This window comes from Artemia franciscana, chromosome 5, assembly GCF_032884065.1.
Source record: "Artemia franciscana chromosome 5, ASM3288406v1, whole genome shotgun sequence".
NCBI classification, from domain to species: Eukaryota; Metazoa; Arthropoda; class Branchiopoda; order Anostraca; family Artemiidae; genus Artemia; species Artemia franciscana.
In genome coordinates this window covers 17,096,869-17,108,978 of record NC_088867.1, presented here as the reverse complement: position 1 = coordinate 17,108,978, position 12,110 = coordinate 17,096,869, and the positions used below count along the sequence as shown (strand labels likewise).

General features: G+C 36.0%; 1 protein-coding gene across 1 annotated transcript in view; it reads right to left on the bottom strand.

Moving 5' to 3' along the window:
• Positions 1 to 12,110, bottom strand: part of LOC136027039 (bumetanide-sensitive sodium-(potassium)-chloride cotransporter-like) — a 201,629-nt gene that overhangs the window by 102,291 nt on the left and 87,228 nt on the right. Inside the window, exon 8 of the mRNA XM_065703960.1 lies at positions 4,224 to 4,363. Within this exon, the coding sequence (XP_065560032.1) occupies positions 4,224 to 4,363 (140 nt within the window). The remainder of the gene's footprint in view (positions 1 to 4,223; positions 4,364 to 12,110) is intronic.

Genomic DNA, 12,110 nt, shown 5'->3' with positions numbered 1-12,110 from the left:
ATTTTTGATAATATTTTTATTTCTCATTCTCCTAATTAGAAGTTTACTTCTGGTCTTGTTTTCACTGATCTTTCTGATCTCTTCCCTATATTTCTATCACTATGTGTGCCTAAAACTTTAATTGCTGTGGACGAGCAAGGTGAGTTTTCTTTTGGAACTTATTGCAGATAAATGAATTTCTAACTTAATGCATAGTCTTCAGAGTAATGATTGGTCCTATGTTCTTGAAACTAACAATGTTGAATGCGCAACAAGTTCATTTTTGCGTCGCATGGGAGATCTGTTGGATAAGCATTTTCCTCTTAGAAAGAGGCAAAGGAATTCTACACCCGAATGCCCATGGATGTCTAAAGGTCTGATCAATGCTACACATATGAAGGCGTCTCTGTTCAAAACTGCATGTTAAAAGTAAGAAAGATGATGATCTTTTGAAGTATAAACATTATAAAAACGTGTTTACATCTTCAGTATGTGCAGCTAAAAAGCTGTATTTTTCGCGTCGAATTGATGAGTGTAAGGGGAACTTGTGCAAGATTTGGATTGTAGTTAATGAAGCTCTTTCCCGCAAGAGACTCATACAGTCCCCCCCCATGTCATTGCAGGAAACCTGATGGATCTATTTTGGACAAAAATTCTACAGCGAGCACCTTCAATTCGTATTTCACCCCACTTCCTTCGGGTGCTATTCCAACCCAGAGTAGAGTGGGTAGCTTTCCCTTAGCAGAAAAGTCATTTTTCCTTCCCCCATGCTGTGTTACTGAAATTTCTATTATTATTTCCCAGCTTCCAAGAAGCTGTTCAGTTAACAGTTTTGTTTTGAGCAATAATGTCCTTAAAAAATTGGTCAGTTTGTTTCTAATCCCATCTCACACATATCTAACCTCTCTCTTTCTCCTCGTGTTTTTCCTTATTTATTTAAGGTTGTTAATGTTGTACGTTTGCATAACAAAGGTGATTTATCTCTAATTTCAAACTATAGACCTATTTCTCTTCTTTCCGTCAACTCTAAGGTTGTTGAAAAAGTAGTGTATCGTAGACTCCCTTCACTTATATTTAGTACAATACGACTGCAGGAAATTCTCTCATAACTAAACATCAGTATGGTTTTCGTCCCACTTTCTTTACCTTGCATGCACTTCCAGATGCAACAGAGTTTGTGCGTGTTAATCTTGACAAGGGCTTGCGAGTTTTGGGTCTATTTCATGCTTTTTAAAGGCATTTGCTATAGTCGACCACTGAGTTCTTTTGTCTAAACCATCTTTATTTGGGGTGCATGGAGTCCCACTAGAATGGCCAAGGTCTTTGAAATCTCAGTGTGTTTCGGTTTATGGTACTTCAACTTCTACTTTGCCTATATTGAAAGGTGTCCCACATGGCTCTGTGCTTAGACCACTTTTGTTTTTAATTTATACTAATGATCTTGTTGATGGTCTTCATCCACTTACGCACCTTATTTCTTTTGCTGACGACAGTAACTTTTTCATTGCTGCAGTGGACCTGGCACCTGCCACTTCCGTAGCTCAATGTATTCTTGATGCAGTAAATGACTGGTTCTGGTAAAATGGTATGGCTCTCAACAGTCGGAACAGTTCCATTATACATTTCAGGACCCCCTTATCCTGTGAAAGACGTACAGGAGCCAATCATCCTGTCTTATGGGGATGATACCATACCAGAACCTACCATGGTGAAATTTCTTGGTGAGTATCTTGACTATTTTTTTTCTTTTAAACTCCATATAACTCACACCCGGTCCCTTGTCCTCCGCCAGTCTCCAATGGTGCACAGGGTTAACTTTTTTCTTCCCCTAGATGATATGCTTTATCTTTAATATGCTTTTATTATTATTTTTTACCTTTCTTATTGCTGCTCTGTCTAGTGTAGTACTAACAAATCTCTTCTCTTCTCAATTCAAAGAGCACAAAATAGGGCAATGAAGGCTGCTTTTCTGCTCCCTCGGCTTTACCATTCCTCTGATCTTTATAATGATACTGAAATAACTCCACTGGATTGTATTATAAGTAAAAGTTGTCTTTATGTAGCCCATTCTACTTTTCTAGGTACACTTCCACCGTCTCTGCATCAGTTTTTCTTACGGACAGACTCAGATAGTTACTCTTCTTCTTTACCTAGTTCTTCTCGCAGATTTATTTTTCCTAAACGATCATCAACAGCAGCTCAGAGGTCTCCTGTTTATCGATCAGTTCTACTATTGAACTCCATCCCTCCTGATGCCCCTCTATTTCTTTCTGAAAAGACAGTTTCTCGTCAAATTGTATCCTAATTTATATGTCTCTCTTCTCTTCTCTTCTTTTAAAATCATTTTCAGTTATATCTTATTTCTCCTATCTGTTACAGGTCCTATCTGATAAATGTCTTTGTTTTGCCCCAGTGTTTTTTCTATTGTGTATGTTTTATAAAGGTGTTATATTTTTGTTTTGTGTCGCCCATTACAAGCAAAGCTTCTTGGGCTTAGGAACTGCTTTAGGTTTGTAATAGATTTTTTTAGAATTAATAGATTGATTGATTGATCGATTGATATAAGTAAATATTTAAGAATTTTTTACAGTTTTTTTCAGAATTTGTAGTGTTTGCTTCCCTGCAGCTCCAACAATACATTGACACATAGGAAACGTCTACTTCTTCTTCCTTAAGGCAGGAGGTTGAATAAGACCCAACACAACTTGAGAGGGTTTAAATAAAAAAAAATCAGCTTCTAATATATTGAAAAGTTAGTTAAATGAGGTGCCAAAAGTAAGAGGCAGCTCACATTTGTTAATTTCCATAGAGAGGGATCTTCAAAATACCTCTTGCTATGGATGGAGTTGGAAGTTACAAACTTTATAAAAAAAAAACTATAAAAAGATAAAACTTTGAAAAACTTTAAAAAGCTAAATTAAATTAGATGAAGTTTTGTTTTGTACTATATTTAGGTGAGGTGGTTGTACGTCCGGGAAGGGAGGGAAGAACGTTATGGTTAAGATTATATTATGAGGAGGCGTGTGGCTGTGTCGAAGAGTGAAGTGGGAGCCGTACAGAGTGTTAGTGAAGAATCTTTTATGTTTATGGGTCTCAACGTGAGTTTTGTCACAGAGCAGTGTACTTTATGTTTAGTTATTTCCTTTTTTTTTAATTAAACCCGATTGAACTTGAACTACAGCTAAAAATCTCTTCCGCCTGGAATTCTTTATAATTATGAGTTCAGTGGGATATCAATAATTCAAACTCCCAGGAGGGGGGGGATTGGTTTTGGCTCTAAAAGCAAGACTGTTTAGTGATTTGAAGGATTCGAAGAAGAAACCCTTTTAATAGTCCCACTATTTACAAACTGTGTAAGATACCAGTGGCGGATTCAGGGGGCGTGGAAGGGCACCCTCCTAGACGTAGTGGTTGATTTGTGGTTGGGACCGCTTCCTCTGGTTTAGGACGAAAGTTTTTTTTTTGTAATCCGTTTTTTTAATAGTTCGGTTTTTAATAACTCTTAATATCTCTTAATAATTTTAATAACTCTTAATAATTATTAAGATTACTTCTTTTTGCAAACAAGTTTGAAACAAGGTTTCAGTTACTTTGTGCGGTCTCTGTTAGATTTACTAATGACGCATACCGCCAAAAAGCATTTAATTAAATTTGGGTTTATCATTATATTGGGTGGTTTTTATAACACTTACTTGGGTGGTTGCTGTTTTTAGGGGATTTGTATAATAGAAAGAAAGAGAGAGAGAGAGAGAGAGAGAGAGAGAGAGAGAGAGAGAGAGAGAGAGAGAGAGAGAGAGAGAGAGAGAGAGAGAGAGAGAGAGAGAGAGAGAGAGAGAGAGAGAGAGAGAGAGAGAGAGAGAGAGTTTAAAAAAAACTGTATTATACATAGACTGAAGTTATAAAAAAAAAAATATTTTCGCATTCAGGCAATAATCAGCATAGCGCAGGTAACGACCTTTAGATTCGTTGCCTTCGACCAGGACTACTATGCGTGGCTAGTCAAATCATCCGATGCTACCCAATTTTCCCCAATATTTCTCCAGGTACCCATTTTGAGCCAAATGAGCTCTGACTGACCATACAGACTCCCAACGCTGGCCCTGTTCCAAACCATATCCGTTAAAATTATTTAAAGTTTTTATAATGTTAGTAATCTTCGTGTCACAAATTATTCATAAAAGTCAAACGCTTCAGGTAAAATTAGGTGCAATCGTCTTAAAGAATTTGATTATAACCAATTTTACCTTCAGGTCACCAGATATATTAGCACCAGCGAGAATACCAGTAGCAGCTGGGAAATAAACGGCAAATACGGTGAAGAAACTGTGCTCCACGCCTTCACTATATCGATAATCTGGAGCTAAATTGTTTAGTAGAGTTTCACCTGAAAAAAAAGAAAAATGTCAATTGTATCAGGTAAAAAGGAAGATGAAAAAAAGTAAAAAGGTATTGTGATTGGAAATTAGAGCTACATACCAATAACGGCAACCAGGTACGAACAATTAAATTTGTTTTCAGCATAAAATCTTTTTCTCCTTTTTTAAACTCTCTGAATCCCCTGCAGTTTTTTTTTGTATTTGATCTAAAATACTTATTTGATCAAATTTTTACCTTAAAAGCTTATGTATAGTCAGGACCATTCAATTCTTTCCAGCTAGGAAAGATTTAGAGAAATCCTCTGAGCTCCTCTCTTGGATTAAAATTTTAATTAACACAAAAAGTGATCAGTGGCAAATAAATAGTTTCTCGAAATGATGCTGATCAATTAGTTAATTGGTTTATTACAAATTGGTTCAACAACGTCATGAAAAAGGAAGTAGCACCAGAAAAAAAAACACAAAAATTTTTAGAGTCAATAAAACAATAACAAAATCATTCACAACAACAAAGATAAATCATCATTCAAACTTCCAGGAGGAGTGTCAACGGCATGTCGAAGAACGCATTTCCAAATTCTTCAGCTGACAGACCTCTAGGTCAGAGATAGACGACCTAGCATCTTTCGTGTCAGAGACATTCACAGGGAAAGGGCTCCACACCAATGGTTGCCACAATGGTCAGTTCCTAAAGTGCAACGATTGCTCAAATTTGCGAGCTAGACAGCGATTTTCGGTACTAAAGTCAACAAATTGACTGTAATAGTGCTAACATAGCACTTTTGTGCTACAGGTGGCAACCCTGCTTACAGCTTAGACCCAGCTGTTTATGCTAAATTCAAATTTTCCAGTATTTTTATTCAAGTTATCAAATAAAATTAATTTTTATATTATTGCTCCTCCCCCCACAAAAATCTACGGGATAAATCCTCACCCATTGCAAGTCTATCAAGCTCATGTTCTGAAAATTGTATTTAGACCCTGTCAACCTATTCGCTAAATTAGAAGGTTCGACAAGTGTATTTCTCTGATTTATCGATTCAAATAGTTTTTTTCAACGCATAAAGTAATTTATCTTAAAAAATTGCTAAACATTATTGAAGCTTCTACAGTAATCTTGTATCAGATAAATGGTTATTATGCTTCTTCATCAATTGCTAATTTTAGTTATGTGCAGATTTTATGTGCATGCACGGCATATTATGTTTTCAGGTTATAAGTGAAATACAATATTTGTCTTAAGGAGACAATTTTGATGCTGACTTAGCAACCAATCGCATTTTGCATAGATACAGGTGACATCACTTTATGCTATCATTTTACTATATACTATGATTCTTGGACTTGAAAACTAGACGTCTTCTTTACTTGCATGGTTTAAAACATTTAAAGAGAATAATAAAGTCGTGATGAACAAATCGATTGAACTGAATAAACTGAACAACCGTATTAAAATATATATTTGTGCCTCATATTTTTATGTTTCCCAGTCTATCTGTCATTTCTTTTAGCGGGGTTCAAGCTCTTGTTCGGAGGAGAGGGATTAACAAAAGAATAAAGAAGAAGAGGTTTACCTCACGTGGAGTTCGCTTAACGGTCTCAAGCATGTGTTGTTTATCTAGATTTTTAGACAAATTTACAAGGTCGGGGAAACATTATTTAACTGTTTAGGAGATTTTTTTTTACCTACATTTAGCCTCAAACATATTTCGTTAGTAACATGAGTTTAAGGACTCGCGTCTTTTTATAGAACAAAGATTGAGTGACATCTAGAAACTTTGGTTATCAGTTTTATCTAAACTCCAAAGAACAGTGAATAGACGAAGCAATATTCATCAGTTGGAAAAAGAGAAAATTACTGCAGCTGTCCGGATCAACCCCATTAGAACACGAATTCGATACAGTATAAACACAGATGCATATATGTATATTTATTGTTTCTTACAAGTTGTAAATATAATTTGATATGTCAGCAATTGTAAAAGATGAAATTATATCAATGAGAATAAAAAAAGGTAAAAAAGGTAAAGGACACGGCATTAGACTTTACAGTCTGTACCGGCGGTGCTGATCTCCGTTTCTTGGCCCTTCAGCCAGGAAGTGCAATGGGGTCAATGATCAATGAGAATTATATTATATGACAATTCTTTTGTATATTCCTTATTTATTCTGCTGAACAAAAAGTATCTATCCATAATTTATTGGGATATGCAAGTTCTAAGAGTGTTTTGGGTTTAATCTGACAAACCGTGCATCTGGTACAAACAGATGCACATATACATACACAGATGCACACAGCATAATCCGAATGAATGAATGAAAATTTTTATTTCTCCATAAAAACACATGAAGGTGTTATAATAGAGTAAATAGAAAAAAAATAAAACATACAAGAACACAAATAAAATATAAACTAATGCTAAATCATTGCCTAGGACAATATGAAAGTAAAACAGTTCAAAATAGGGATAATACCTTTTTATTGACAGTGAATAGATATAAAATTATTTAACTGGATATTTCGAACACATATACAGTGTTCATCATCAGCAGTAAAACTGCTCTTAACTGCTTTCATAACTTTTCATCAATATGCGCAAGCAAGAGATACCGGGTTGGTTTGACACTTGTAACAATTGGAAGGACAAGATACTCAATGCTTTCAAATCAGGAAACATTTTGACTTCCTAGACGCACACCTTATGTCGTAACCTGAGAAAGGTCAAAAATAAGAATAACACTCTTAGATGCGTTGGAGGACAAACTTATTTTCCATTTTCGCTACTAAGGACTGAATAATTTTCCTCAACTGATGACAGCGTCCAGCTAAGGTTTAAAATATCATCAGCAATATTAAGAAGAGAAATGTCCAAAACTCTAAATATATAACCCATCATAACTTTCTCCTGAATTTTTAAAAGATCCTGAGTGTTATAAAGGTGTGGTGATATTTTACCGCCTTGGCGGATACCTCTCCATACTCTAATCGAAGCTTTGCTTGATATAAAACCAGTGCGAGTAGGAACTTTATAATGACCTTCTTCTTCTTCTTCTATAATGACCTTGCGCCGCGCATACATATTTTTGAAAACCCTTCACAACAGTGCTATCAAGACCACGACTTTTCACAGAATATAGCAGCTGATGATGGACGCCCCAGTTGAAGGCACGAGAAACTTCATTTACCATCAGAATCAGTATATCATCATTTCTCTCCGTTTCAACGACAATATTCGAAATTATAGAATGGATGTGTTCTTGGCTATGACCAGCCTTAAAACAAAACTGACTGTTCAGGGTACAGCAAGTAGGCCTTCAAGTACCAGAAGCTCTTGCAGCTTACATAGTACCGAGGATACGGTTATGGGCCTACATGAACAGTATTATTTGCTATCTTTTCCTTTTTTGATAACAGGAGTAAGCGAACCAATACGGAAAACTTTAGGCACAGCACCGGTATTGAAAATAATCTGGTAGAGAAGCTGAAGGTGCATTAATAGCTTGTCACTAGCATGTTTTAGATGTAAGCCGCATAATTGATCAAGGACTTTTTTTTTTTTTTAAGACGAGCAATAGCTTGACAAACTTCTGATACGATAACAGACCCAATCTCTGATTCAATAGCACATAAGAATTGAAAAAACAAAAAGATTCAAAATACAAGATTATCATTGAAGAAGATCAAATTTAGCACAATAGCCGAGGGCCCCTGTCAGCATAAACCCAGTATTAAGGTTAAATCTCGTTTTATTGCTAATTCCTTTTCTACGAACATTTCAAGATTAGAATTATTTAGAATTAATTATGTGATTCAAGAGCTCCTTTCATCTACCACAACTTTACACCAAAGACTTTAAAGAAGGACCTTAATAACCAAGGATCTTAAAAAAGACCTAAAATTAATATTTATATAAATAAATATATCTAATTAATATTATTGTAGATAAACTTACAAAGTTGAATGGAACCCTATTTTATTAACTTATTTAATTAATATATTATACTTATTTAATTTATTTTGATTTTCACTAATTTAATTACTTATTTAACTTTCTTAATTAATATATTACAACTCATTTAATTAATACATTATAAATAAATTTAATTAATATTACTTATTTCCCTGCCCAAGCCAAGTACTCATTCGTGCTTTCCTGGCAGGAATGTCATATTTTGTAGTTTTTTTTTAGTTTAAATAAATAAATATGAAATGTCAAATGTCATTGAAGGAGATCAAATTTTGCACAATAGACGAGGGCTTCGACTTCGAGAGCTCTGAGGCACAATATCCTTCTAAATATCAAATTTCATTAAGATCTGATCACCCGTTCGTCAGTTACAAATGCCTCATATTTTCTAATTTTTCTCAATTACCCCCCCCCCCCCCCTCAACTCCCCCAAAGAGAACGGATCCGGTCCGGTTGTGTCAGTCACGTATCTTGGACGTGTACTAATCATTCCCACCAAGTTTCATCTTGATCTCTCCGCTCTAAGCGTTTTCCAAGATTTCCACCCCCCCCCCCCCCCCAAACTCACCCCAATGACATTGGAACCGGTCGAAAATTAAAAAAAGAGATTAGAGTTACGAGGTCCTTCTATATATGAAATTTCATTAAGATCCGATCACTCCTTCGTAAGTTAAAAATACCTCATTTTTTCTATTTTTTTTCAGAATTCACCCCCCCCCCCAACTCTCCCAATGAGAGCAGATCCGTTCCGGTTATGTCAATCACGTATTTAGGATGTGTGCTTATTTTTCCCACCAAGTTTCATCTTGATCCATCCACTCGAAGCCTTTTCCAAGATTTCCACCAACACCCCCACCCCAACTCCCCCAATGACACTGGATCCGGTCAGGATTTAAAATAAGAGATCTGAGTTACGAGGTTCTTCTAAATATGAAATTTCGTTAAGATCCGGTCACTCCTTCGTAAGTTAAAAATACCTCATTTTTCTAATTTTTCAGAATTAACCCTCCCCCCAACTCCCCCAAAGAGTGGATCCGTCCGGGTTATGTCAATAACGTATCTAGGACTTGTGCTTAGTTTTTCACTAAGTTTCATCCCGATCCCTCCACTCTAAGCGTTTTCCAAGATTTTAGGTTTCCCCCTCCAACTCCCCCCAATGTCACTAGATTCGGTCGAGATTTAAAAACAGAGCTCTGAAACACGATATCCTTCTAAATATCAAATTTCATTAAGGTCCGATCACCTGTTCGTAAGTTAAAAATACCTCTTTTTTTCTAATTTTTCCGAATTAATCAACCCCCCACTCCACCCCCCCCCCCCCCCCCCCCCAGATGGTCAAGCCGGGGAAAAGGCTGTTTTTAATTTAATCTGGTCTGATCCTTGATACGCCTGCCAAATTTCATCGTCTTAGCTTATCTGGAAGTGCCTAAACTAGCAAAACCGGGACAGACAGACAGACAGACCGACCGACAGAATTTGCGATCGCTATATGTCGCTTGGTTAATTCCAAGTACCATAAAAATCCCATAAAATTTTGTCTTTTCTCGAATTTTAAGTTGTACTAAAAATGTGGTTCGATCCAACTTTCTATTACTATATTGACAAAAAGACCGAGGTGAATAGGCCCCGTAATACGGATGATTCATTGCCAGAGATTGGGCTTTTTGGACATCCATCGGGGGGACAAACAAAACTCACATCATCACAGAATGAGAGGAAAGGGGTTAGAGGTTACAAGAAAGAGTTTAAAGAAATCCAAACTTCATTCGAGGGGGTAAATAGTGAAGATTTGAATAGATTGGAGTGGAAAAAAAAGCACATGGAGTTGTGTTGGCCTTATGTGACTTGGTGCTGTAATGAGTTGTTAATAGTACAAAAAGTACAAGCAATTTTTACAAACTAAGAGTATTGTTGAGCAGCAATTCAAATGATTCATAGAATCAATTTACCTGTGACTGGTGAGTAAGGCTGGGTCAAAATTTCAGAAGAGAATTTGTCTTGCGTCGAACTAAAGAGCTAAACGGTTATAAAATTACTAAATGATTAATCTAGGTTAGTTTATAATTGTTCATTTGGTTGCCTACTCATTTAGTCCCATTTAACCTCAGTAAGCCCGCGTACCAACGCTCAAAAACAGTTTCGCTCCTTCAATTTCCAGATTTCGAAATTCTATCTGCGGCGCAAAGGGGTGGGAAAAAATCTTAGCACCAGATTTTTTTTCGAACATTGCAAAGATTTTCCGTATTTGTATAATTTGGTATTCCATGACAAAAGAGGGTGCAAAAAATTGTCGCTGTACCACCCTATGGCACCAGTGAACTGACCAATCGATTAATTGGCTGAATTCATCTCCAATATAGAAAATTAATAGGCATCAATAGGAGATTGACTTACCGCTATAACCGGTAAATCCTCTGGCAACATCCTCATCTGACATGGGTCCAATAATACTACCAACTACAAAATCAGCCATTGCTATTATAAGAATACCCAATAAAAAAATTTGAGCCTAAAAAAGAAGAATATATAAACAACTACTAATGAAGAAAAAAGTGATTTGTGCAATAAGAATGATATATTGAATTATTTAAGAGGTTGAATCCTTTTGGTTAATATACTATATAGATACATTTCAGATAATCCAGAATCCGCCGCTCAAAAAATACTTATTATCTCAACTAATTTAATTTTCCTTAGAGCTTTCCAATGTAAAAATGGCCACTTTCAATTAATCTTTTTTACACTCTCATAAATAGCTTGAAAAGATATTAAGAAAATTACTAGAAGATATCAACGTGGGAATATTTCCACTTAAATTGTTGGGAAGCAGCAAACTTATTTCGTTAGGCTTTCGGTAACAACTTGATTAGTTTAAGCTGATATCAAAGTTCTGAAAAACTTAAAGAAAAACCATCACTATCTTGGAGATAATTATTTCCAAAATGCGGCCAATCTAGGATTACAATATTCGCATTTTTAAATTTAGATTCTTCGATCCGACAATGGACAAATACTGGAACACAGCGATGCGCATCCTGAGCTCAGTATGAAAAAATACAAATAGAGCTCCAAAATTAGAACAAATAATTAGGATTCGGGAAGAAATTGTACCGTCGCCGTGGGATAGAGTCGAAACCATAGCCTCCTGCAAACTTTTGAAAAAAAAGAAAAAACCAAAGAAAACGAGGGTTATTTCCCCCAGCGGATAGATCGAAGCAATAAGGCGAAAGCAAAAAAATTTTCGGCACGAACCTCCGCCAAGCCGTTCTCAGTGCTAAAAAAAAAATTGTCGTGGGGGATAGGGGCAGGGTCAAGAGATGGGCTCAAGAAGTTTTAGTACCTAATTAGTTTGAAACTTGTAGTTGTAAGTTTTTGAGCCAAGAAGAAGACAATGTAAAAAAAAATATTGTCACAGCAATCCCTCACCCCCTAAAAAAAAAAAAAAAAAAAAAAAAAAAAAAAAAAAAAAAAAAAAAAAAAAAAAAAAAAAAAAAAAAAAAAAAAAATATTCCTCCGACAAAAGGCCCGAAAATAATTTTTCTTGATCGTCAACTCTAACAGTAGTGGAGGAAAAGTACGGTTTGACTTCGGCAAACCGTTAGGACGGCAGCTGCACTTGCCGGAAAATCAAATCTGCCGAGAAAATCATTCGAAAAATCAAAGCGTGGAGCTGAACATCTAGTCCGGTTTTAACCAGTTCTTTCTGCTCAAGTTTCCTTTGAGCGTTCTTTTCTCTGTCGATCCGACGTCTGTCACAGAAGTTGCAACGACACGCAGAGTGGACTTC